General features: G+C 42.4%; 1 protein-coding gene across 5 annotated transcripts in view; it reads left to right on the top strand.

Moving 5' to 3' along the window:
• MEIS1 (Meis homeobox 1) overlaps window positions 1–25,965 on the top strand; it is a 107,211-nt gene extending 81,246 nt beyond the window's left edge. For 3 of the 5 annotated variants that reach the window (XM_057423475.1, XM_057423476.1, XM_057423474.1), the window contains 4 exons: window positions 2,675–2,751; window positions 20,167–20,225; window positions 21,446–21,535; window positions 24,405–25,965. In XM_057423475.1, coding sequence (XP_057279458.1) covers window positions 2,675–2,751; window positions 20,167–20,225; window positions 21,446–21,535; window positions 24,405–24,688 — 510 coding nt within the window. In that variant the 3' untranslated portion in view covers window positions 24,689–25,965. Of the gene's footprint in view, window positions 1–2,674; window positions 2,752–20,166; window positions 20,226–21,445; window positions 21,536–21,805; window positions 21,902–24,404 lie in introns of all 5 variants that reach the window. The other 2 variants (XM_057423478.1, XM_057423477.1) reach the window with 1 other exon arrangement.
• Window positions 25,966–27,369: the final 1,404 nt, after the last annotated feature.

Genomic DNA, 27,369 nt, shown 5'->3' on the forward strand with positions numbered 1-27,369 from the left:
CTATTTCATTAAGATGCATATTTTATATGTTTAGATATATAATTTATACACACACGCAAGTACAATATACATATATATGCAAACATATATACCCATAACTTTGTGCATGTGTCTTTATCCCTTTGAACAACCATTAGAAAGGTTTTGGAAGGCACCTGTCGGTCTTGCACAGGTGAAATAAAGACCAACAACAAGTTTCCACTGGATTTCCTATTTCTTTATAAAATGGCAGCTCTCAGGGTTTCCCTCTTTCTGTCCATTGCAATGTGATGTCTGCCTTTGCCTGTAGCACAGGCCTTCCTAGCCCTGTGGGTGGGAATGCAACAAGGCTTTGAATGTTTTTATAGCAACCTAGCCTGTGGCATGCTGATTCTTTGTCAAGTCATTTTTATTATGGGTTTTTTTTTTTTAGCCTACAAAGGAACAACTCGTACGAGCCACAAAAAGCTTATATAATAAGGATGCCCAGTGTTTAAGATTATTTTAAACCCCACCAAATCATAGTTAAAAAGCCTGCCGCAGTGTGAACCTTTAGCTAAGAGGGATTAGCTATGTGAAGCCCCAGTCTGTCATGTGATTATGGCAATTATAGATTTATCATTAAATTAAAAGTTTATGCTATGCTAGGGTATGAAAAAAAAGAATAATAGGATGACCTTAAACTTACTGAGGAATTTGGGACTTTTAAAGCAATTATTTTTACAGTGACTGTATTATTCTGATGGCTAATTTTATCCAGTCTTGTCTATTTGGAAAAAAGTCCAGAACAATTGAAAATTGCTTAATGGAGACAGAGTTCTCAATTCCAATAGCTAGAGGCTGTCTAGTAATTATTGCTTGCTGCATGAAATTAGACACAGTTTGTTCAATTACTTAAAATTAGATCACATGTAAGGTGGCAAAGCAAAATAAGAAAAAAAAGGAATAATTTTGTCAGCACTTGATAGCAAAGTAATGAAATGGGAAGTAAGCTATAAAGATGAAAATGTTAGGGTTGGGTTTTTTTAAGAGGAGCAAAATATTATGTTCAGATAGATGGACATTAAGTCAAGTACAAGTGCTTGTTGCGGATGAACGTGTATAAAAGGCAGATGATAAAATCCATGCTATATTTTTGCATGTGTAAAATGCAAATTACCCATAAAAAAGAAGTAAAATCCCTTTCCCCGTGTCAACCACAGGGAAGCTGTTTCAGGCTCATGCAGAAAATATAGGGGGTAGTTTACAGGTATACCAGCTATCTGTAGGTTTTCTGTAAGGGAAATAGTATGTTTTAAGTAATGGGAAATTCCCCAGTGTTTTGAGTGAAAAAACTATCTTTTGGAGCCAGTGACCACAGCAGTGGGCTTTGAAATGGGTATGTTGGGCACAGGGAAGTTGCCATAGTTACTACAAAAATTCCTGTTTGGTAAAGTTGAGGTGATGCGGGCATGTAAAATAACTGTTAGATGTCAAATACGCTGTTTACAAGAATATATAAAATCTGCTAAATAGTTACGATACCAATAAGATTGTGGAATTTTACGAGGTTTTAAATTCTTATGCTTTACAAGGTTTCAGTTTACATCTCGTGTAATATTATGCTGAAGAACACATCCAAAGAATATGGGAATGTTTGGGGAAAAAAAGGGATGTGTGTATAACAGCAAATACTTTGTGACAACCACCTGCTAAATGGGATGATGGGATGAGGTCTAACCAGTTATATCAAATTAACTTTATTGAAATATTAAGTACCTTGCAGCAGACGAGGTCTGAATCCGATGTGTAACTGAGACTTGGGTCTTCAGGTTAGAAGCTAAGCCAGATCCTTAAAACAGGGGTTTTCCTCGGTGCTGTTACATTTGCAATATTTGTCCTTTTAATTTTTTGGATAGTGACAATTTTACATAGAGGGAAAGGACAGAAATGATATTTCTAAATTTCAAACTTGGATATGCTTTTTGCTGTTGATATATTAAGCAATCTGTATTCATGCAGAAGAGAATTTTCTGAGAAAGCAATCAAGTTCTCACAAGAAACTTAACTTATGATTGAATTTTAACATTATCTTCAATTAAACCAGTATTTATTTTCTGTCTCTTAGGATTAGTGCAGCCCAGCTATGTTAATGTCAGGCAAAAATGTGCTGATCATTGACCTTGTGTTGGCCTGTGTTCAAAACCCAGGCGTTTGTTTATGTTCAGGTTGCTGATCTTATTTGCAAGTTATTTTGGGGCACTGGCAAGATTTGCCTTCACTGTCTCAGGCAACATCAGCGTGTTTTAGTTTTACAGAGAAGTGCTTTATCACAGTCTTTATTGTTCTGTGAAATACAGGGGTGGGTGGGGGGAAAGAGGTGATTTGACTCTAATCGGTCATTGGAGACAAGTGCAAAAACTTTCAGCTAATGCAACAAATACCCTTCTTGAGTATCAAGGTACTGCCAGTATCCTAAGCAGTTATTTCTCCACTTCACTAATCTTTATAATTGGCTTGTCTTTTACTGCCATTAATTAAGTGATGTAGTAGCCCATTAATAATTATAAAAGAGTGACACAACTCAGCATTTTCACCTTTCAATAGATGTCACCCTCCTGGTTTGGTTTGGGGGGTTGTCTTTTAGTTTAAAATAAAAAGCAGGCAAATAAAGCGCATTGTTTTAAATGTGTATATTTATTTTGGTGTCTTATAGCACCCTTACCCTTCAGAAGAACAGAAAAAGCAGTTGGCACAAGACACAGGGCTCACTATACTTCAAGTGAACAATTGGTAAGTAATTTTCCTTGGTGTTTCTATATGGCTGCTGGCACCCTCTGGCTAATGCTTTGCATTTTTGAGGACACACGTTGCCCTGCCTGCTCCCCCCAAGCAGTTAACTGGTGCATAGGGTATATAGGTGAGTGAGTTGTTTCAGTTATGGGAACTAAGAGGTTTGCTACAGCATAAAACAAACCATATTTATTTTCCCATTTCTTGGGCAGATTTCAGTGTATTTGCATCTGAGTACCACTCCTTCTGGCTGAGGATGTGTCTTCTTTAATAGGAAGCCACGTTCATTTTGAGAACTTTGGTCTTGGAAGAGGTGGAGATGTTGGTTGAAAAGAAGGGGCAGTTGGTGCCATTTCTGCAGAATGTATTGTTTTGGGATGCTGTCATGTTCTCTTTTTTTTGCTTATAGTAGGATTTTCCTTTTTGACTGACATCCTTCTATCTCTTCACTGGTTTGTTTTAAAAGTCCAGTTTTTGAAAGCTTGAATAAACTTTGAGGACAATCTGGCTTTCTGCTGCTGAAGTACAGTGTGGGGCAATTTTATTTATTTATTCCAGCTAAGGGTTGCTGGAGCCCCTGATCTGTTGTAGAAGTGATTTCTTTGAAGCAAATTGGGATCTGTGCAGTTTTCTACAGTGGATTTTGGGTTGCTAACTGTCCAGCATGTGGTGAAGGCAACCAGTGAAAATTACTTGTGATTAAAGTATAAAAACACAACAGTGAAGCCTTAAAAAAAAGAAGTTTGATTTATTACCCTTTGTTACTGCATTGAAATGCAGGTTTCTCCCACTATCCCAGAATAAGTGTCGTATTTGAAGTGTATTGCAATCTAATACCTTGTAAAACTAAGTGTATCTAATTAATTGTCCTAATATTTTTAGATTAGTGTTTATGATGGGAAACCTTATCCTCTTTGAAGTAATACCCAGAAAATGGCCAAGGCAAACAGCGAGCCTGCTGGGGAAAAGGGAGGGAGGAATGCCAGTTTGCAGACAAAAGTTGGGGTTTTTTTTCCGTTCAATAAGTGTCAGAGATTAATATTACTGAAGCTCTGATTACATGGCCTAATCCATTTTAGTGAATAAATTTGGTCTTGATGTCCATTGCACCTACGTTAACAAACCCTCCTCTCAGAGAGAGTAGGAGCCTGTGGGAGAGATTTCAGATATATTAAACCCCATTACAGAAAATGTAATTTCTGTCAATATAATCCCGTGTATTCTTCAATTTAGTACTTTAGAGATAACAAGCTACTTACAATATATTTGCCTTTGGAGGATTAATTTACAAAGTGCACTATCTGGGAGACGCAGGCGGGCTCACATAAGCATAGCTTGTAAGGGTTATCAATTTCTATGACCCCACAGCAGCCCTAGGAGATCAATTTTTTGAAGCCCTTTAAGACACTGAATAAAAGAAAATACCAAATACTTAGTGTATGTGAAGTATGCTTCCAAGATACTTACTTTAAAATGGAGGAATAAAAGGCACTAAACATGAAATATGTGTTATAAGGAAACGTGACCCACGGTATTTTGGCTCAGCTAGGAAAAAATTAGTGTTTGCTTCAACTTTACATCCTCCAGCCTTCATCCAGGCGATGCTCTAATTGTTATGGTTGTCCTTCAGTTTAATGATAGGCACTTTGGCCAGTTGAGAAGCTGTGTATGTTCATCAGGGGTTTTATTTAACAACGGGGTGGAGCAAGTGTGTGCTGCTTTGGAGCGGTCTGGGAACTTAGGGTTTGGTGTGAGCAAGTGTGTCTGTTTAGGATGGTCCATCAAAAAAATCTTTTTGACATTATGAGCATAAAATGCTTTGAACTGAAGCTGGTGGTATTTCTCTCGAGTGACTTTCCAGGGTGCTTTTCAGTACCCATCTTGGCTCAGATTTGAGGAGTTTTTACTCTGACTTTGTGTCAGATGTGTTTTTATAAGTTCCTTATGTGCAAGGAGAAAGAAAAAAAAAAAAGGAGGTCAAAATACATTATAACTGAAGTCTTGTGGATTTAGGGCAGGCTTCATCTGCTTGAGCTAGTTTGGTAATTCTGCTGTGGTGTTACAATTGTATAAATTATTGAGACAATTCCCCTTCTCTCCCCAGCTGCACAAAGATTTAACACTATAGAGACAGTCGGGGCTTTCTTAAATCACAGGTGGTGGGCAGAAATGCCAAAATGCAGCAATTCAGCCCCTGCTTTTTTGTAATGGATGCTAAGGAACAAGGAGGCTGTGAGGCCATGACTGAACGTGCAGGTTGCACATATACGTACATCCTCAAGAAGCATCCATTAATGGGTTGACCAAAGAGCTACTCATCCCCTCCCAAATCCATGGGGGTATGGGGCACCCCTTTCCCAATCTTTTGATGAATCTTTTTCCTTTTAAAGTGGTATGCAGGAGGAAAAAAATCCCTCTTCTTGCCTAAATTGTTTTCTACAGGGAAGAGCTAGTGTAACATTTCTGGTTAGCTTTGCTTTTCTTCAGTGGGCTCATAAGTCATTCAGCCACAACTTGCAAAAAATTTTGCCTTCCTCCTTAGATTCTTCCAAACTTGTTAACACACATGTACATTTTTGTATTAATGATGAGTCATTGTAAATCACTGTTGCAGAGATTAAATAAAATGCTGAAGGGCAGGCTGGGTGCAGATCAGTCATAAATTATTAGCAGCAACACAGCATGTGGGAATACATGAAATGTGCATGAAAAACATAAACTCATGTCTGGTAGCATGGTCGTTAGCCCAGACTGGGAATGCTGGATTTTCTGGATAGAATTAGAAGTTTGCCACAGAACAGCCAGTGAAGAGAGCATTTGTTTTCTGCAGATTGAAAGCATTTGAAGAATTTTTTTTTGTCATGTTTTGAATGCCTTTACAGTATGTGCTAGTTGCATACTTCAGTTCTCTGCCATAACGAAAGAAACGGTGCTTTTCACATACATACACATTTCTGCCTGGTGTTCAGGCTCCCGGGGTTGATGCACACAACTCCTATTGATGGTGGAGAAGTCACAGGAAAGGGCTGATGATGTGAGACATGCCAGGAAATGTATCAGTGGTAGAACACGTCTTTAAAAATACCACAGTTTTAAGTTGCCCCTTTTCCTTGTTTTTTTTTAGTTTTTTAGAAGCAATGAAATAATCCACTTGGAGGATTCTTTTTTTTTTTTGCACATGTGATGATTTTGCTTGTGAATCACCACTGTTGCCTTTTAGGACCATCTTTTTGCCACAGTTGGATGTTTCTGTTGTTGGAAAGAGGAAGCCCTTACCCTATTACAAAAAAAAAACAACAAAACCAGAATCTATTGAAAGTAGGAAGGTAGCAGAGGTCAAGATGTCGTTAGTCTAAATGAGCCCTTCAGGTCTCTGTCTTGTTAGTTGTTTAACCCCACAGCATTTTAGGGTTTGAAGCATGGTAATGTGAACTAGAAGGGGCACTTGCATGATCTTGACAGTGTTGAGTATATGGGCATGGAAGGGACCTGTACAGGTTAATAAGGTGCTTTTCGCCAGTGATAAAAACTGCGATTGAAATATCCAGGAGGTGTGATCCAATCACTTTGTACCTCAGTTGAGAGCCAGCCAGGCTATATTGAACAATCTATACAGTTCTCTTGTTTACTACATCCCAGCTGAATCTCTTACCATTAAGAATTAATGGTAAATAATTACTGCTGGTACTCTATGGAGAAGAGAGCAATTCTCATCAAGGGCTGCATTAGGTGTCGCATGCTTGTTTGTGTTTTAGGAAAGTCTAGATACACACAGATAAATGTCTGTATCTTTGTAGAATAATGTGCCTATATAACCTGTCAATATGTACATGTCTAGATGTGACTACCTCTCTAAATAGAGCTGCATACAAGTACATTAAAATAATCTTTTTTTAAAAAAAGGTTAAGTTTGAAAATTCAAATCCTTAAAGCTCCAGCTTTTAATTAAGTGCTTCCATTATGCTTTGTCCAAAATACCCTTGTGCTATCTAGGGCACAGACCAGACAATGATGGAGCAGCTAGTCAATATTTTATCTTACCCTCATTCTTCAGTGCTTCGTTTGTTGAGCTGTATTCAAACCATGCTTGAAGACGGAATTAATAATTACTGCTGGGCTTTCCTATGGTGCTTACTGCTGTAATACCCAAGTCCTCCCCTGACCTCCGCTTGCCTAAACATGCATAAAAGGTTGTGGGTCTGCATAGTATTTTTAAAGCTCCCCTACAAAGAGAGAAAATACAGTTGTCCCAGTTCACATGTGAAGAAGTGAGGCTCAGGGAGGTCCAGGTCCAGCACAGCTACCAGTTTTGGGTGGGTCTGGGACTGTGCTATGACTCAAAATGACAGCAAGTTATCCTCGTTTAAGGTCCAACAACCCCCAAAACTCCATATTTTGAGCACCTTGAGGATGACACATGCCACCCTCCAGTGTTGGGTATGGAGGAGAGATGCAAAAAATCAGTAACTGCTGGTGAAGAGTTTGGGTTTGATGATGTACTTGGTAGCTCCTGAGCAGTCTGAGGCAGCAGTAGAGCTGAATCCTCTTCTCCAGTGCAGTGTTCAGCTGCTTCAGCCAAGGCTGCTTTGCTTTCCTTGCCGATTGCTGCCTTATTCATCCAACTTTGACAAAGTTTATTTCTTGTTGAAATCAACTTTTCTACATTGTGGTGCCTTGGCCTGTTCTTATAATAGACATAATCATCATTAGGGTAGCTGAGGCATTAGGCCCTATCAAAAATCGTACTATGAGCAGGTAATTCAACTGTTTGCATATAAAACAGATTAAAGAATAGGGTGCAAGCAGCTCTACTAATATGGTTTTCTAACTCTTGACTTCTTGATTTTATGACCTTGGCTTCTTTAAATGTCAATTTTGTGTATAATTTCCTATGCCTGCAATAAAACCTCAACAAACTCCAATCAAAGACACTGGAAAAAATGATCAAATGATGTAAATTTCCCTAATCTCATTCTTGGAGACAGCAAGAGTTATTTCTGCTGAAACTTTATAAGGAAGAAATTTTTAAAATGCCTCAAGACCTGCCTGAAGATGAGTTTCAGAGATCTGAGATGGGTTTGTGATAGGAAGACCAGACCACCTTATTGTGTTTAGCACAGCCAGCTCAGGCTATGGATACCCAGAAACACTGTATTACTCTTTCAGCCCCATCACAAGCCCCCTCCAGCAGGAAATTTTCTCACCCATGCATTTCTTTACTCATGGGTAAGCATAGTGGTAGATCTTTGCTGTGGTAGTTGCATGGGGCAGGGGATGAAGAGCTTTGCTGTGGCACGGCAGGCAGAGTGGCATGCTCCCCAGCATCCAGCGCTGAACTGGGAGCACCACTACAAGGGGTGTCCTTCCCATCTGCTCATGCCCTGCCTGGCTTGCAGATGGCAGGCTTATGGATGGAGCAGATGGGGGGTTGCAAATGGGGCAGATGCAGATTGGGAGATGCAGGTGGGGGGTGTGGGAGTAGGTGCTGATGGGGCAGATGGGAGGTGCAGATGGGGGAATGCTGATGCAGCGGATGGGGAAGACGCAGATGGGGACGGATGCTGATGGGGCAGACGGAGGGATGCAGATAGGGCAGATGGGGGGATGCTGATGGGGCCAGATGCAAATGGGGCAGAAAAGCCCCTGCCCACCCCTCCACAGAGGTGAAGAGGAAGGAGGAGCAGCTGCATGGCTCTCCACCCTGCCACCTTTTGGAAATCAGTCCCAGGCCCCTGTTTTCCCGCTGTGTTGTTTGGGTTTTTTTTAATCATAGCATACCTGGGATTTAGTGCATCTAAAGCACACCCCAAACCACTCCCAAATACAAGTGATAATGTTGTCCAGTGATTCCCATGTGTTAAGCCCCATGCCAGCCGTTTCACTGGTCTAGGTGTTTAGCATAGACATCATCTTCGCTCAGTTCCTTTGCTGAGGGTGATACTCGCCTGAGCAAAAGGCCAGCACATGACCAGTGCACCACTTTAGTCCCACTTAAGCACTATTTTTAGGGTGTAAGTGGGGGAGGAGACGAGCAGGGAGGGAGCATAGCAAAAGCAGGTGCCAGTCCTTACGCACAGGGGTGAACATTCACCCCCACTTGCCTACCAAATCACAGGCTACAATAAATAGGCAAGATACTCAGCTTGCCACTTTGCAGAGCATATCGCGTTTTTAGTTGTAGGCAAATAAAATATTTGCTTGTTTTCAAATGTATCTATTACGGCTTTGTTGCAGTAAACAGATTAAACGAGAAAAGGTCAAGATGCAATTTGAATCTGTGTAAGAACATAACAAATACTTTTCTCCGTAATCAGATACAGTGAATACAAGTGCTTATTTACTTGTAAATGTTAAAACATTCACAAATTGCCCTCTCAACTTCAGCAATACGAACTTAACCATCAGATTTTAGAAACTATTTACTTTTCTCCTCTGTGTGATTCAAGAATATGTATACAGATGTTATTTAAAAGCTGGTTTGTTAACAGGAACACACGTGAGAGCAGGGAAAAACAGAAATGAGAAAGAATAAATGTTTCAGGTTTAACGAATACATATTGTTTGTTATTCCAAAGTAAGACAGTAGGTGTTTGCAATGTGAAAACAGTCCTGCTCTCCCCCAGAAAGCACAAAACCCCAAGAAAACTATTATAAAAAGGATCTTGCTGGGTGAATTGTTGGACCGTTTGAGCAATTCGAATATGTGTGGTAAATTAGCTGTTCTAAACATACCATGTGCCAGGCTTTTCAAGCAGATTTTTACATTTATGTTTTCACTAAGTCTTAGCTAATTGTTATGCATTTCACCTCGAATGCCAATTGTAATAATAATATTACATCTGTAGTCTATTTCTCTGTTCTTAAATTACAGCAATCAGGAAAACTCACTAGGTAAAATCCTGTATAGTTACTCATAAGAAAATACTGAAATCAGACAAAAAAATGTTTAGCTTGCATAATGCCTTAGACAGCCCTGGAGAACTGCCAGGCAGCCAAGGTATTATTAGAAAAGCTGAGCAAATAGCTTACAGGGGGAAGAGTTGTGAATTTAGAGCCATCAGGTACCGTTGTGTCACAGGATTAGGCTGGTATTTTTGTTTAGTTCAGTGAAGCTGTTTAAAAGTACAGCGCAGTGGTTTAAACATGTGGGGTTTGGTTTCGACATGTGTGTTTAAGGAGTAGTGATACAGTTTTGGCATGAAACACAGGTGTTTTTCCAAAGGGGGCAGATGCTTGGAGGAGGTGGATAAAGAGTTTTTTGGCAGAAATGATCCAGGACTTCAGGTGGAGCAAAGAGCTTTCACCCTGGAGAGGTGATAGACCCTGGGTTTCTTGCTCAGTCCAGTCTTGGCAGTCTCCATGCACCCCAAACTACCCCAAAACAGGGGTCACCCTGTCCAGGAGCACCAGGGGAGGATGTTTTTCCTAACCATTGCTCTGATGGGCCCTGGATTCAGGCTGAGGAAACATCATTTATTTCAAGAGTAAACGTGGAATCATTTTGCACAAACTAAGACTGGTTAGTGGTGCCCTGAGCTTTAAGCAAATAAAATAACTGTGTTATTTTAATAAAAAATAAAACAACTGTGTTATTTTATTCACACAGTTGCTTTTTTGAGGGGGAGAAAGCTTGGTTCCCACTGCAGAGCATCGCATGGTGCAGACGGGGTTTACCTTCCAATAGTCTTAACAAAAGGTGCTCAGCAATCAAGAAGTCAATAAGCAGGATAAAAAGCCAACCCTGTTTTCCCTTGGTCCTTCCATCCTCTTCTGGGCTGGTTTTGTACCTGACAAACTTTTTTAGTCAGTGCATTAATATTCTGTAACAAATGTACTGTCAGGTGTCAAGGAAATAAGATGAAACGGTGCCATGCAAACATTTGCCGCTTGCTCTTTTCCCTGCTCCAGCCCTAGCTTTGCTCCCCAGGATCAGGGTCAGGAGGCTTTGTTTGGTATTTTTACTTTAAAAGGCTGAGATTCAGGTGTGTTCTGTCTCAAAACAAGAGTTTAGCATTAAAAGTAAATTCCACTTTATTGTGGAATTGCTGTGTTGCAAATGCTGTGATGCTGCACCATCTTCTGTAAATGCAGTCCTCAGGACTTGGTTTCTTTTCAGTGCGAGAGATGCTTCTGTCACAAAAAATACCTTCAATATGTTAAAAAAGAAAAAAAAAAAAGAAGGGGGAAGAGTAATGGTTTGTCACTGCTTTGCAAGTCAGGTTTTGGTCTATTCTTGTCATAGCTATCTGAAGTGTGTTTACATATAGTTTGCCTTTCTGGTATTTTGTGCTTGCACAGACCTGATCTCCACCTATTTTGTGTCAACAGTTGCTGAGATTGGTGTAGAGCGATTAACCATTGCAAACTGAAACGCCAAAACGCAGAGAAAGGTGCCCTCAGAGACCCTCTCTCGCGCTTACATCAGGCACTCGCTCCGAGCTGCACCTGCATAAAGCAAACTGCGTGGTTAAAAAGTCAGCCTGAAATATTAAAAACGGGGCAAATGTTGCCTCCGTCTTGGCTAAACCAATTTCTCGTCTCCAAAATGAAACACAGCCAGAGGCGCAGGGCGAGGACATGCTTTCGAGGGCGTGTGTTTTGCCCTGCCTGCCCTGAAATGATTTTGGTGTAAATGATGTGTGGCTGCTACACCAGCGTTAGCACTAATGAGGCTGCTGCCTTTTATTTTACTTTTTTACAAAAGGAAAAGAAACGGCAGCAGATGCTGCTGAAAAAATATTACTTCTGCAGTTCTTCAGTGAAATCTAGGTCACGTAACAGTTTCATGGGTTATTATATTTTTCCCTTGCCCACTGTAGTCCTTACGTCTTTTTTTGGCTAATGGTAAAGTGCAATAGCAATAGCTCCTTTTCAATTCGGATTTATCCCAGATGTGTGACTTCTCACCTGGTTTATAAAGGTGTTTTATACCATCTGGAGGATGATCCCAAAGCTCTCTGTGCTCCGTGGCCTCACAAATTATTTTTATCATTGACATTCCTCTGACCTCCCCGTGTGCTTTGTTTGTGTTGTTTTCTGAGGATGTCTCTTCTCCTGCCCTGACTAAAACGCTGTCAGAAGTAGGATTATAAGCAAAATGAATTACCTCTCTTAATGAGAAATCATGTTCAGATAAAGTAGATTACAAAGTGGGTTATTAGTAGTGGTTAGAAGACAATGTTTTGAAGTCGGATGTCTTGGGGGGAAGTTCGTCCAGAAGTGTGGGGTTGTTTTTCAGGTTGGCTGTGACTCAGAGTTGTATCTTCTGTGGTTTATGGGGAAAAAAAAAGGGAAAAAAAAAATCAAACTAATTTTGCAGGTGCCCACATCACACAAAATACACCAACGTGCTTGTGTTTGTTGTCTCGCTAGTGGTGGGAAGGATGTAACCACAGGAATCACAGCTTCCCCCTCTGCCCTGAGCCAATGTCTTGGGGTATAGACCAGAGTGATGTCAAAGCCTATTTCATGTATGAATCACAGGTCCCATATAAGGGTTCATTATGTTTTCTTTTGGGGAGCTCTGGATGTTTTCCCCAAAAAATACTTGACAGGGCTTTTGGTTTGCCCACCCTGGGCTTTCTTCTCCTTGTCCCTCAGGCTGGAGGAGCTGGTGTGGGGTGACAGGTATGGAGTTACTCCATACACCTGAAGTGGCCTTCTGGAGATGGAGGGTGAGGAGATCCATCCAGGAGTGCGGACAGATAATTTCTCATGTCCTTCTGTGAATGGGAACACACTTAAACCAGCAGCCAGATGTGGGAGCAGCCTCTCTGCTTTCGCTTGGGCTGGAGGCTGGGCATAGCTTCCAGCTCCCGTGCCATATGCCTTATAGAAAGGCGTGAACAGAGGAAAGAAGTTGTTTGGACAAGGCTCCCAATCTGATGTAGGCAAAGCGCCTTAGACCTCAAAGGAGGACCCCTGCATTTAGACCACTTGTGTGGCAAGAGAAAGCTTGGAGATGATGCAGGCACCTCTCACAAGCACTACATTCCCTTAAATAAGAAGTTATGCTGAATCAACGGAGGACAAGAAAGTTGCTGCAAGGGAGAGGAGTGTTTTCAAAGAAATAGCAAGTATTTTGCTATCAGTTCTCACCCATTCCCAGTGTAATCCCTGCCATCAAGCGGCAGGGTTTATTGGTTTGAAATGATCTGCTGAAGAAAAGCTGCTGGTTGTGCTCCTGGTGTGCACCAGATCAGGACCTGGGATACAGAGTCCAGACATGATCTCCTGAAAGTTCATATGGAGAGTTGAGGTTCAGACCCCCCTCAGAACTGAGAGAAAACACTGAGCTGGGAGACGTGCATTGCAGCATGGGCTGGTCTCAGAGCTTCCAGAGCCTGCGCACCCTCTACCACAAGTGTTTGGGAGGTCTTGCTCTTTGTGGCATGGTCTGCTTATTGAAGTGCATATATCTCTTTCCCAGCAAAGCCAGTGCACTGCATGGCGCTGAGATAAATTGTTCTCCAGATCTGCAGTGGAAAAGTGGCTACACAGCACCAGTCCTTGGGCAGGGAGAGCATTTTTGTGGGAGGCAAGATTTTGGCTGGTAGCGTGTTGTGTACTCAACCGCAGCACTGTATGGGGTCCAGTGCTGTCCTGGGCGGGAGTTAGAGCAGCCTTAGTGCTGCTCTACTAGATGAATCCTTGCCATATTCCTTAAAGGCTAATTGTGGCACACGGAGATCAGCAGAGTACAGCTGCGCTGGGATTTGGGAGCAGGGAAGAGACGGGAGGTCAGCTCTGCTGGCGCTTTGCCATGTAAAGATTTCCCCTTACATCATCTGGCTGCCGAGGGCGAGTTTACATCTGCTTTGCACCCCAAGGGGATTGCGGTGTCAGGAATGAGGTTGCTGTGAGCCCTGCCCGGCACAGCCAAGACCTGCAGCATGGCCTCTGCTCCGGCTCCTTGGCATCAGTGGGGAGGCCCCTTGGATGCCAGACCTGGATTTTCACCGGAAACTTTCCATGTCAGCTAAGCCTTTCTGAGAGGGATTTGTGGATGGGAGGAGAGGAGGAGAAGGAGGAGAGCATACCAGAAAGGCCAACAGCAGCTTGCCTGTGATATGGGAGGGCACTGGAGATGGGCAGAGCAGGGAGGTGCATCTCCAGTGAGCTCTTCCCTGGGCATGTTGGCTCTTTGCTCCTCCCTAGTATGTCCCTCCCTTGTTTTTCATTCAGCGCTAACAAATAAATACAAATAGGCTTTAGCTTCATCCTACTGGGGAACAGGGAAATCTGTCACCCATCCCTTCTGCACCCAGAGCATAAGCAACTACCAGGTTCACTGCCACCCCAAGGTGGTCACAGAGGCTGCATGGTGTCCCATGGAGCTGGTGGCAAAGTGCTTCCCCAAATCCAGTCTGCTTATTTGGAGGCAGGAGGCATTCCTGCCGTGATCTGAGAAGAAAGCCTGGCATGGAGCAGGAGGGGAAGCAGGGTTTAAGGGCTTTGGAGAAGAGCAAGCATACAGGAGGTGGCCCAAGGTAGAACTGGTGCATGTTGGGCTGGCCAAAATGTAGGGCATAGCTGCTCTCTTACAAGAAGCATATACCTGATCCCATCCCTCTGCTTTCTATTTTTTCACTCAATATGCTCCCTACATTAGCAGGGCTGGCTTGCAAGAGATTCAATAGCACTCTCCTGCTTTAAAGCAACTTTTCTGAATGCACAACATGAATCCATCGGTGGGGTCACATAGTAATGCTTGAAGTCAGAAGCTATTTTTAAAACTAAATTGCAGAACCACACATGGCTTTCATTAGTGCTTTACATCAAATTTGTCAGCTAATTAGTGGTTTTTCATCACTAGTTTTGCATAGTATTTTATTTGTTTGCTCTTCAATATTGTCTTGTGACACCCTCAGCCCTATGTACAGTCCCTTGTGCTGGTGCTGCAGTGGAGGAGGGAGGGAGAGGAGAGCTTTCAGGAAACCTTCCTGATCCTCCTGATGGATGGACTTGCTGCGTTTGGAGTATATTCCAATATTACGTGTCTGGAGTGGGCGGTTAGCAGCCCATGTACTCTCTTCCCTCCCTACCTCCATTTAGTGTTGTAAATGATGTATTGCAGTCCTGAACTGTCTTCGGTTTGGAGGAGGTGGAGGAGAAACCAAGAGAAGTTGCCAAACATGACTTCATGAGGTTTGACTTTAAATTGAACAAAGTTTCTTGAGTGTCTTGGATTTTTCTCTTTTTTTTTTTTTTTCTTTACAAATAAAGGGAGTACAGAGAGCATGGATTGCTAATGACTGGTAGTTACGGGTCATTAAGCTCACTAACTGACTTCAGGATCAGAACTTTCTAATAACAGCAGTAAGCACTCTTTTAACATTTATTTCTCATTTTAGGGATGGGGAGATGTGATTACCATTCAAAGTCTGCAGTTATTTTTTCCTGTTCACAATTACAGAGGGAGCTTGGTTTTTTTAAGGCTGTTTTTAAAACACTTGAAAGTATTTGGTGAAATAATTTCTTTGGGTTTTTTTTTTCTTTTCTTTAACTGACTACTTTAAAAAAGCTGCAGAAAACAAATACACAGGGAAAAAAATGAAAATATGTTAAAATAAGGAATAAAGCAGTTACTGAAGTGTAATAATCCTGCTTTATAGCACACTTTCCATTTAAATTGTTTTTATTAGAGATAAACCTGTTAAGCGTTGAGGAATTAAGTGCTGAATAAAGAAGGTTGTTTCGCTGCTGTATAAGTGAAGGATCCCAGTATGCAGAAAAGACTATGGCTGGTTTTACAAGTGAATTCCTCGCTAGTTTGCAGGGCTCTGGTTACTTTGGCATCTGTTAGAAAAATGATGGTTTGCTTGTTGTCAAGAGGGATACTATTTTTTTCAGAGGGGCAGTAGAGATTTTTAGCCCTGGGGTTTGTAGCTACTGTGGGCTTTGTCATCATCCTTGCACTAGGTTTTCTAGAAAGAGCTCAAGGAGAAAATGAGGCAGAGAGATTTTCGGAAATTTCTTGGCACTGCTTGTGATACACAGCCTTCTGGCATGCAGTGCTTTGGGACAATATTGGGAAGGATCAGCCTGCAACTCCAAGTATCAAAAGTCAGTAATGGTGTGAAACTCTCCTCATTTGGAAGGGCTGGGGGGAGAGGAAAATTCAGTATCCTGCTAAGTCTCAGCATCTCCTTTCAGACAGCTGGTCCTGGAAAATTTCATTCAAAGACTACAAATTGGAAGTCCCCACAATCACTCTGTCGATTCTTGAGGAAAGGTGGCTTTGGAAATTGGTGACAGCGGAGGAAGGTCTTGTTTTATTCACTCAGCAGAAGTGAAATATAAGGGGAAGGGAGAAAGAACAGATCTGTGTGGAAAATGTCACTTGGGCTGTAACCTGAGCCTTCACAAACTGTGCCTTTTGGAGGGTTTGGTGACCCTCCGAAAATCCTTGCTCTCTGGCTGCTATTATTGTAGCCAATTTCCAACTAAAATAAGTCTTTTGTCATCACCAGCCATGCTGCCTCTTGCTGAGAAGAAACAAAACTTGTGCATGGCAGTGAGGGTGGCCAAGCTGAAGGTCAGAGTGCAGAGCCAGATTGCAGCATCCCCGGGGCTGGGTCTGGATCTCACCCGTGGGACCGGCGATGCACCAAACAGGGAGGCTGCCAGTGACCTCTGGAGACAGACCCTGGGCAAGAAGCCTAAGAGAAAACATCCTAGTAAAGTGCAAATTGGAGAAAAGAGGGTTTCCTCCTCCTCTTAGGGCTATGCAGGTGAAATAGCTGAGGTTTTCTTGCTTTTGGGGACACAGCAGAAAGCACAATCTCATGTATGCAAAAGGGCAAGGAAAAGTTAACTTGAAAAAAGTAATAAATACTTTAAACTTCTGTGTTTGCCCAACTGTTCAAACGTTCCCTCCATGCCAGAGTCTTCCCTTTGGGGGAAAAATAATAAATAAAAAAGGAGGAAAAAAGCAAGCAAGCAAAAGTAACCCAAGTCATCACTTTGCAGAGTTCTCAGCCCTCCTTGGGCTTTTAAATGGGTACAATTTTCACACTAAGGGATCTCATGTTGTTTGTTCCACTGCTGATTCTGTTCCTTGGGGGGGAAAAAGCCCCGAAACAAAAAAAGCCTGCCACATCAGAGCAAAAGTACCAATGCTTAGAGCACTGGTATGGGAAAAAATACTTATGCAAGTCTTTGAGCCTCTGTGGGTCTTTACTCACATGAGTAAGGTTAAGCAGCAGTCTTATTAAGTTTTATGCTGAGTTGTATTTTGACAATACTCCATTTGAGTAGTCCTTAGTACAGGAATATGGTTTTTAGGTCCTCTTTTTTTGAACTTTTAAAAGTTAGAGTGACTTAGGTTTTCTTTCCTTTAAGATAAGTGAACGTGAACATGCAGGAAAAGGAGCAGTGAGAATTTTCCTGCTAGCTTTTCTATTCCATCATTTTGCTGGTGCTATGTCAGCCTGATGCTTTGGAAATGCAAAGACTGATCAAAAGATCTTGGCCCTTCTCTCAAACAAAAAAAAAAAGCACTATGAAGAAATTATCCTCATGCCCACATATTTCTGCAGCAACAGCTAATTCGCAGTTTGGCTTATGGAGTTCTCAACTGCGATTTGTAAATGTACGAGTGCTGCGTTGTGCTTTCGCAAGGCAAGCCGCATTAGTAGTTTTAATCTGATGGGTTCTTAGGAATTCCAGGTTTGGGGTGCAGGAAGAAACTTGAAAGTGAATACTTTCTTCTCCTTTTTTTTTTTTTTTTTAATGCATAGTGGTTTGGAGTCTTCTATAATGCAAAGTAAAGCGCTCTGTTACAAAGGCAGGGAGGATGGGACAGAAGGTTAAAGGGCACCCTGGAAACAAACAGCTGGACCAGTTTATTTAAACAGATACAAGGATGGGGAGCTGACCTCCGTTTGACTTCTAGTGGGAGGAGCAAGAATGTCATTTTATTACTTTGCCCAGAAGGAAAATGTTCTTGCGTCTGAATTCCCCCTGAAGACATCCAAACACTGGGCTGTTTGGCAGAATTGCTACTTATAGAAAATACTTCCGTTAATGCATAGGAAGAAGATAACTATTAAGTACCTGTGCGTAAAATGTTCTTAAAAGAGAAATCCCAAGCTATAGCATGGTGCAAACAGGATGAGAATATGTTTTACTGTAGTCACATCTTCTGGATACTTACTGGTAAAGTCTAGCTGTAATAGTTTATGATTTTGAGCCCCCCTTCTTATTAAAAGCACTTGTAGTTTGGAGGAGAAGGAAGAGAAGGTTGTGAAATTGGGTTATGTGTGCTTAATGTTGCTCAGGGTTTCTTTGAGGTAAAAGCTTTTGGCAAATGAAGGTTTCAATGACCAGCCAGTCTCACAGCTACCAAAAACCTTCCCCTCCTGCCACAGTAAGAGGTCCTGGCAATTGGGCAGTAGAAGGATGGAGTAAACACAGCAAGAGCCTGCCAGGCATGCAGAAAGAAATGGCTGAGGCACTGGGGTTTTGTGTTGTTGTTTTACTTAGGAGAGTTACTGTGAAAATTGCTTTCTGCAAATGCAGATTACAGATATTAAACAATTTTCTAATTGGTCATGGAACTAAGGCAGCTAATGGGGGAAAAAAGGCAGATTTTTTTTAATTGCTTATTTCACATGGTGTTTGTGCTACACCTGTGCTTATAATGAGAAAGGAGAATTAGTCTAACCTTCTGCTCACATGATTCTAATTTCCATGGTTTGTACAAGATAATGATAAACTGATTTGCAACACTGTTTGCTGGAGTTGAGGCTTTTTTTTTCTTTATTGGAAATGTGTAGAAAAATTGATCCAATGCTCTTGCTGGCAAAACATGACCTAGTTAAGGTGTACGGTTTCCACATCGACACCCGGAATTTGTGCCTTTGAGCCCATTTTTTTGAGACAGGCTTCATTAGGATTCAAGATCTTGATTAATTTTTTGCTGGAGCTTGGTAACGGGCATCAGTTGGGAATGGGAGATAGGAGGAGACCAAAATCACTGTGCTGGTCTTTGATGAGGGCAAAACAAACAGCATGGGGTGGTGGTTTGTGATTCTTCTCCCCTCTGGCTTTGAGGAACGGGTGTGCAGAGCTGATCCCCGCAGGAAGGTCCTATTGGCTTTATCTCTGCAGAGGGAGAACTCCTGCTAAGCCACTCCAAGCAAAGGCAACAAAACCAAGCAGCAAGCAGTCCTTTGTGGACTTTCCTATTGCATTCTGCAAGTGTTGTGTCATTTTACCCAGGCTCATGCTTCTTCTTTTACTAGTAGATATTGTGGCATACACTTTTTTTATTATTCCTGTTCTCTCTTGCAAAGAACGTAAAGTCTGGTCATGAGGCTTTGCTGTGATTAAATCTCAGCGAAGATTTTTTCCAAATGGGTTTTAACTGAGCTTTCTGATGAGCAAGACCACAAGAGAAGTTCTTCTAAGGCTCTTCAGGCAGGTTCCCAGCCATGGTTTTGAGCCTTCTGATTTCAGCGCCATGAGGACTGCCCGCAGAGGAGACTGGGGCAGCTGTGATCCTCCTCCTTCTTCTGTTTTGCTCCAAAGTATTTTGAATATTCCTTTCCCAAACAAGCATTGCAAGACTCACTGAGGCAGAGAGCTACAAAAGTACAAGGAGGACGGCTGCAGATGACTATTTTTAAAAAATGAATGTACCTTTTTTTTTCATTTCCAAAGATCTGCTTCTCATTGTTCAGGGGGAATTTTCAGTAGTCCAGTAATTACAGTTTAACAAGATGTTTGCTGTAAATGGTCAGGCCTAGCTGGAGAAAACAGGATTATAAATTCAATTACTGTAAAGCTATGACCTCGCCTTGACCCCTCAGACTTTGCATAAAGAGGTGGGGGGAGAAAAGCCCACCAAGAAATGGCTAGGAGGAATGCAGGGCTCTTAAGTCCCCAGCAGTGTGAGTTAGCAGTGATAAAACTCCAGACGTTCCCTCATTTGATGGGCTTCTGCCATCACAGTTCATTATCTTAATAGTGGGCATTAAAAGGGAATTAGGTTTGCAAGAGGTAGGGGCAGGTTTTGATAAAAAAAAAAAAAAGAATGGAAAAAAAAGTCAGAGGACATAAGGCACTAATGAGGGGGAGGTAGCAGATGCCCTCACGAGCATCTCACCGGCTTCACCTGTTCGGTTTTATTTCTGTGCCCCATTCTGAATCGAGAAGAGCGTTAACTGGTATTGTTTCCTGGAAACTCCGCTAATTCCCCCATGGAAAGATGAAATTGAAGTGTCTGACTGTGGTAGAAAGCAGGCAAACATAAATCAGCTTGGTAACCCCAAGCTTGTGCTCTCAAAGGTCATCAGGGTTAGAGGTTTTGCAGTATTTGCATCCCTTCACAGCCTGACAGAGTTGGGCGAGAGGGCTTGGGGATGGGTAGAAGCCATCCCTTTCCTAACCATTTGCTTTCTTATCTTGCAGGTTTATTAATGCTAGAAGAAGAATAGTTCAGCCCATGATAGACCAGTCCAATCGAGCAGGTAAGTCCCCAGTAGTAGCTGTATTCAAGTCACGCAGACAAAAAAACATGCTCAAGCCATTCACTGGGAGGTCCATTACCTGGTAAATAAATGAGAAATGAATGCTGGGAGTGATTGACAATTAAAATGCAACCAGCTTTCTTTCATTACAACCCTAATAATTTTGACATGATTAAAACATTTGGGGAAAAAAAATGAAAATTCAAAAAAAGAAACTAAAATGATCCACTCCATGACTGGACTTCCCATACACATACAAGTAGTTGGTTTGAGTTTTCCTTCCCAGCTCTTTCTGCTCCTATGACCACTCCCTGGTGCATGGCTTGGTGTGGAATTGCTGTAAACTTTATTACCTGTCAAAAGGGCAAAGGGGTCAGAATCGCTTGTGGGACTCAGTAAAGTTCAAAGACATTCAATGAGGTAGAGCTTTATGTGCTTTAATAACCCAAGGCAGCTTACTTCTGAAGCCAGCTTTTAATGTACAGTTAAAACCTCGAGTTCAGGTAGTGATACTTGTATAGGATCCTTTTGTCCCATGTCTCTTCTTCTTAGTAGCTGTCTTTGGGATTGATGAGTATTTGACGTTTACTTTGGGGGAATTTCTATTTTTGCAAAAAATATTAAGTTTTCACATGCTGTTTCTGTCTGGGGTCTTGGCTCACAGCTCTGTGTGGGTATTTACCATTGAGGAATAGCCAGTTACTCCCAGTTGGTTTTGCTTTCCCAAGTCTCAGTGCCAGACTATCCAAATCCATCGTTGTCCTAGATGCCTTTGGGCCACAATTCCTCTTTGAGTACATTCGATTATTTTGTCATTAGAGGTAAATATCTGGCATGAACGTGTTCAGGTCCTGCTCTTAGAAAGGCACACGGGCGTAATTTAACACACTGCAATTTCAGTGTGGCTATTCCAGCCATAAAATCCAGCTCCTATACAGGTCTTTGCATTGACGTCAGCAGTGGCAGCAGCTGGAGCTGGGGCTCCTCGTGTCTCGAGATTTCGGATCGCTAACTTCATTTCCAAACTCGCAGTAGGAAATTAAGCCAAAACCAAGCGTGTTAGCCCAGCCTCTCAATTTGAGCAGTAGATGGTTTTCACTCTTTTTAGAGCCAGCATTGACAGCTGTCTCACAGAGTCCATAGATAGGGGGGTTGTGTCTTGACACCAAGAGGTGACCCTTTTGGCTGTTGCTAAAAAACAATGTTCTACACTTTTCCAGTAAGTCAAGGCACACCCTATAACCCCGACGGGCAGCCGATGGGAGGTTTTGTGATGGACGGCCAGCAGCACATGGGCATCCGAGCGCCAGGTAAGCCCTTGGGGTAGCGTCACCCACCGATGGGTGATCTCAGTCATGCCACCACAGGTAACCACACTTCCACCCTTCACCGTCCTCTCAGCTGTCTGCCTTGCCTTGCCTGTCTTCTGCCTGCTTTCAGTCACCGAGGGAAACCAGGCATCTTCTCGCTCAAGGGGTCCTGGACTCTCTGCCATGCTGTGTTTTGGAAAGGGGCTTTTGGCACTATCTGTTGACTTTGCTCATTCTCTGGCATCTTCTTGGATTTTTATCTCCTTCTAGGACCTATGAGTGGAATGGGCATGAATATGGGCATGGAGGGGCAGTGGCACTACATGTAACCTTCACCTAGGTAACCAATGGCAAAGCCAGGGGGAAGTAAGTACAAACGGGGTCTTTGTTCTCACTTTGTCCGAGGGATATTTGTCTCCTTACATTTCCCTATGTTCTCCCTGCCCATAGCCTCATGCTTGTTCCTTCCTTTCCATCCATCCATCCTACGCCTGGGCTCCTTTGGGTTTCTGTCCCTCTGGTTCAGCTCAAGCTTTCCAAGCTCCCAAACCCCCCGTGCGCGCGTGCGCCGTACACTGACGCCGCCATACATCGACGCCGCCATACATTGATGCTATTATCCATCCCTGAGCACATGACAAAACAAGAAGCAGCCAGGGAGGTGGGGGAGCCCGTCGTCTTGGCAACAGACTGATTTGCAAAATGTAAGCGGTCTGCAGCAGCGCAGGGAGAGGAAAGAGCATGTCCCCAAAGTGTCATAAATCTGTCTAACCGCAGTTGATGCATGAGTTACATTTCTCCTGCTAACCTGCAAGACACCAAAAAAGCCAAACAGAGAGTTCTCATAGGTGAAAAAAAAATAAGCTGTGGCTTCACTTAGTTGCGTTTTGGAAGGCGATGGACCAAACTTTGGGGTTTTTTCCTTAATTTTTTTTTCTCCCCAAGTTTATTTCTCTTTGTCTGTCCATCATAATGGGATTACGTGTGGCAAAGGAAAAAGAGAGAATACAAAATAGAGGTGTGCGCAGCAGGCTATGGAGCTTAGCCCAGGCTAATTGACTATATCCAAATTAAGTATGCCATCACTTGCAGTGTGACAAATGGATTTGACTTATTCAGTATACAAAAATAGAGATCATTAATGCAATCTTCAGTGGCAGGCCTTGCGAAGAAAGCCTAGAAAAACTGCCCCAGTTTCCCCCCACCCTTTTGTCTTTTTATAAGGGAAAATACATTATACACCTTTTTTTCTTTTCTTTTTTTTTTTTTTTTTATTTAAAGAGCAAAGCAGTTTGAAACACGGAGGCACCAGTACCGTGTTTAAATGGTGCCTGATTCTGTTTCTTTCGCTCTCTTTCTAGAGTTACAAGCAGTTATTTTGGCATCTTCGTTGTACCCCCAGCCAATATTAATGCAGGGTTTGAAGTTACCCAGGCCAAGTGTATTTCATAGTCGTCTTCTCTGGGTGCAAGTCAAAACTAAGTTTTAACAATTAGCTGTGAAAACATTCCTCTGAGCTTGGGAATGCAACAGCCTTATTACCTCATCATGGAAATTTCTAGCTTAGTTAATTTAAATATTGTTTCTTAGTTTCTGGGTCAATTAAATTTAAATGATGTATTTTATGCTTCGTGACCAATTAAATTAATAGGTTATTACAAAAAATATTATCATCTTTTTTGATTAAAGAGCTGTGAGTACAGTATATTTTATAAGCAATTTTCATTAGTTCAAAACTGTTCCTTTAGGCTAGATTAAGCAGCTATTCATTGCTAGAGTCTTGAGACCTGATTCCAAGGTGTTCGGCGCATTCACAGCGCGCTCTTACTTAGAACTAAAGCCAATTGAACCTACTTAGCAATAGCGTATGCCTTTCACCCTTGATGATTATGGAGCTTATAGCTCTCCGAAACAATACACCTGTCAGTTCCCATCAGCTACAGCAATCCAAGCAGAAGGCAGAGGCCCACAGAAAGCAGGAGGCTTTATTGTTTTAGGTCCAATTTTTTCCTTATTGTTCTCCCAAGCCCACTGCAAGGTTGACTGAGTTGTGCGTCTGATTTTTTTTCAGACAGAAGTGAGCAAGGGGAAAGAATTAATTGATAACTGTTATTGATTATAGATATATTTTTAATGCATTTAAAAATACAGGTTTGATTTAACAATCATCCTTAGTAATCCTATCAATTTCGGCTTCATATGAGGCCTTTGTTCAGTGATGTATGTGCTTGCTGTATAGTGTCTGTTTGAATGGCACAAATACTTGGGAGAGATTCCAAGTGATGGGGCTCAAGAGCTAAATAAATAACTGTTGATAAACCTCGACACTGATTTAACTCATCTCTCCTCCCAAGCCCCTCATTAACGACTACTGATTCCCTGCCTTGTATTCCCAGCACACTTTTACAAGTGGGGAGACGAAGGCGGGTAGCTGGAACAAGGCCATGGGGGATGGAGCCCACCTAAGAGCCTTCACAAGGGCTTCCCCGGCTTGGTGCCACCACCCTGTGTGACATCAGTCGTCATCAGGCTGGCTCTGCCTTGGGCATGCTTCCAGATCGGAAATATCTCCATCACATACGTTCCTAACCATAAAAGCAGAAAGCGGTTTTATCTCCCAGAACTCTGTATTTGGAGGGGGGAGGATGTACTTGGGTTTTTTTTATGACCTGAGAATCATTCCTGTTGCCGTTGTTGTGAGTCCATACATAGACTCCAATCCCACAAAGGCAGCTGCACTCACACATCCATGACTCCGCATCCCGCCTTGGGCTCGAGTCCAGCTTTCCCGTGCCCAAGCCGAGGAGCCTCGTGGCCCCATGTCCATAGCTGATCCCCAGCACTCACCACCACTTCTTTCTCTCCGCAGGGCTGCAAAGTATGCCAGGGGATTATGTGTCTCGGGGTAGTCCAATGGGTATGAATATGGGACAGCCAAGCTATACCCCACCCCAGATGCCCCCTCATCCCGCTCAGCTGCGTCATGGCCCCCCCATGCATACCTACATTCCTGGACACCCTCACCACCCAGCGATGATGATGCATGGAGGACCACCCCACCCTGGAATGCCCATGTCAGCATCAAGCCCCACAATGCTTCATACCGGCGAGCCGGCAGTGAGCGGACAAGTGATGGACATTCATGCTCAGTAGCTTAAGGGAAATACGCGTTGTCTGCAGCAACGGTAGATTTCAAACATTGTCTTTCTGCAATGACTATGGAGTTCTTGGCTTCAACTTTGGACCAAGGGACGTTCCGATTCTTCACAGGGACCCTGAAAAGCAGGAAAACACCAACCGAAGTCAACTTCTGGGGACATGCTAAATACCTATATAAGACATTAAGAGATCAAAGAGTGAAATATTGTAAAATGCTATTATACTGTTATCCATATTACGTTGTTTCTTATAGATTTTTTAAAAAAAATGTGAAATTTTTCCACACTATGTGTGTTGTTTCCATAGCTCTTCACTTCCTCCAGAAGCCTCCTTACATTGAAAAAGAAGCCTTACACTTATCCTGCAAATGACAGAAAGGGCTTATTTGCAGGATTTTTAGAGCATTAAAATAACTATGTCAGGCAGAAGAATCTTTCTTCTATCCTAGGATTTCAGCCATGCACACTCTCTCTCTCCCCCCTCTCTCCTCTCTCTCTTTTTTTTCCCTTTCTCTCCCTTTCTCCCCGTCTCTCTCCCTCTCTCTCTTTCTAGCCTGGGGCGTGAATTTGCATGTCTAATTCATTTACTCACCATATTTGAATTGGCCTGAACAGATGTAAATCGGGAAGGATGGGAAAAACTGCAGTCATCAACAATGATTAATCAGCTGTTGCAGGCAGTGTCTTAAGGAGACTGGTAGGAGGAAGCATGGAAACGGAAAGGCAGTGTATTTGAAGCCTAATTGTCACATCAGAGCATCCTTGTCCCCATGCAGCAACCACCACCTTGTACATCACTTCCTGTTTTATGCAGCTCGAAACATGGACTGAAGATTTATTTTTAATATGTTGACTTTCTTTCTGGGCAAGACATCGGTCATGTGTGCATTTTTTTTTTCCCCATAGTCCCATCATGGAGCATTTATGTATACATTGTAAATAAATTTTGTGCAAAAAGGACTGGAAAAATGATCTGTATTATTGCAATTTTTTGTAAAAGTAGCAGTTTGGTATGAGTTGGCATGCATACAGATTTACTAAGTGGGATAAGCTAATTATACTTTTGTTGTGGTTAAACAAATGCTTGTTGATAGCCTTTTTCTATCAAGAAACCAAGGAGCTAATTATTATTAATAATAATCATTGCACACTGAGTCTTAGAGTTTCTGATTGAAACAGTTTGGATTGTATAATAACTCAAAGCCCAGTTGTAGTAGTTTGAGTGCAGTAATGAAATCTGAATCTAAAATAAAAACAAATTATTTTTTGTCATGGTGACTCCACTGCTTGCAAAATTTGTTTCCTGCCCCCCCTTCAGTATTTGTAGCCATTCTATCCCAAACTGGGATCCAAGCAGCTACAAAATTCAGCTAGCTCCAGAGGCATACCTCGCATTGCTGTTTAAATATTGGCTTCATGTTTAAAGAATGTAAAAGTAATGCTGTGCTGCACAAGGAAACTTGCTTGGAACTTGCACTGTAAATAGTCAGGATGGGAACTGTTGCCTCTTAATAAATGTAATATTATAGGGAATTAGTGGACAGAAATTTGTAAATAGTATTACCCCCCCACCCCAAAATTAGGTTCTAATGCACAGTCTAAATTCTTGGAGCCACTCACATACGTTTCTTTCTGGACCTGAACATATTAAGGAAGGAGGAAAATAAAACTTGGAAACCATTGCCTGGGCAATGCATATTTGTAAGTGAAAGACGTGGTGGCGCGAGGGGCTGCTGGACCTCTTGTGAACGCAGGCTGGTGCAGGCCGTCCTCTCCTCATTAACCAATTTCCTCACACAGCTGTACTTTCTGCATCTCAGCCAGCGAGTTAAATAGCACCAAAGAGCCTGGGTCGGCTGCGAGACCTTTGAGTTTTCTTAAATAAAAATCCCAGCTGCTAATAAATAAATAATAAAGAAATAAATGTAAACAGACAAATAAATAAATAAACTCGGAGTTTCCTGGGGGTAGGAAAAGCTTGCAAATCTCTTAAAGCAAAAGTATACAACAACTTCCCTGTACCCCTTCCAAACCTGCCCCCCACCCCCCTCCCGGCCTTTGTCAGGGGGTGCTCCGGGGGCACCCTCTTGCCCGCTCTGCTTGTCCTCCTGAGGTGGACGGTTGGAGCTGGATGGGAGTAAGTCAGGGGTACAGGCAGGGCTGGCAGCAGGCAGCACAGATCTTGAATGAAGCAAGCCACCGAAGTGGGGTCCTCTCCCCCTGCAGCTTGGATCTCCTCCCCTTCCTGAGTTTTCTTTTTTTTTTTCCCTTTTTCCCATTTTTTAAAGGGCCGCTCTACCTCCTAAAAGGCTGCACATCCCCGCTCCCGCTTTGTGAGCCCGGAATAATGACACTTTTCTGCCAAAATGTGAATGAACGGGGCTTGCTTTTTACTTTTTTTTTTGTTTTTCTTTTTCCTCCTCTTTTCCTTTTTTTTTTTTTTTTTTTGTTTGGTCGCTGTTGTTGTGTTTAGTTTTGGGTTTTGTTTTTTTTTTTTTTATGTTTCTTGAAAGACAAAAACAAACCGCCCTCTTGCATGTGAGGGCACACGCGTCCCTTCCTCCTCGCAGCCGCGGAGAAGTGGGGCACAGGCCTTCCTCCATGGGACTTTTTTTATGGGGGGAAGACAAAACACCCACATTTCAAATTGAGCCCACTATTATAACCCAAGACATT

This window comes from Pezoporus wallicus, unplaced genomic scaffold (genome assembly GCF_028554395.1).
Source record: "Pezoporus wallicus isolate ANWC-B61680 ecotype Strahan unplaced genomic scaffold, APGP_CSIRO_Pwel_v1 contig_4191, whole genome shotgun sequence".
NCBI lineage: Eukaryota > Metazoa > Chordata > Aves > Psittaciformes > Psittacidae > Pezoporus > Pezoporus wallicus.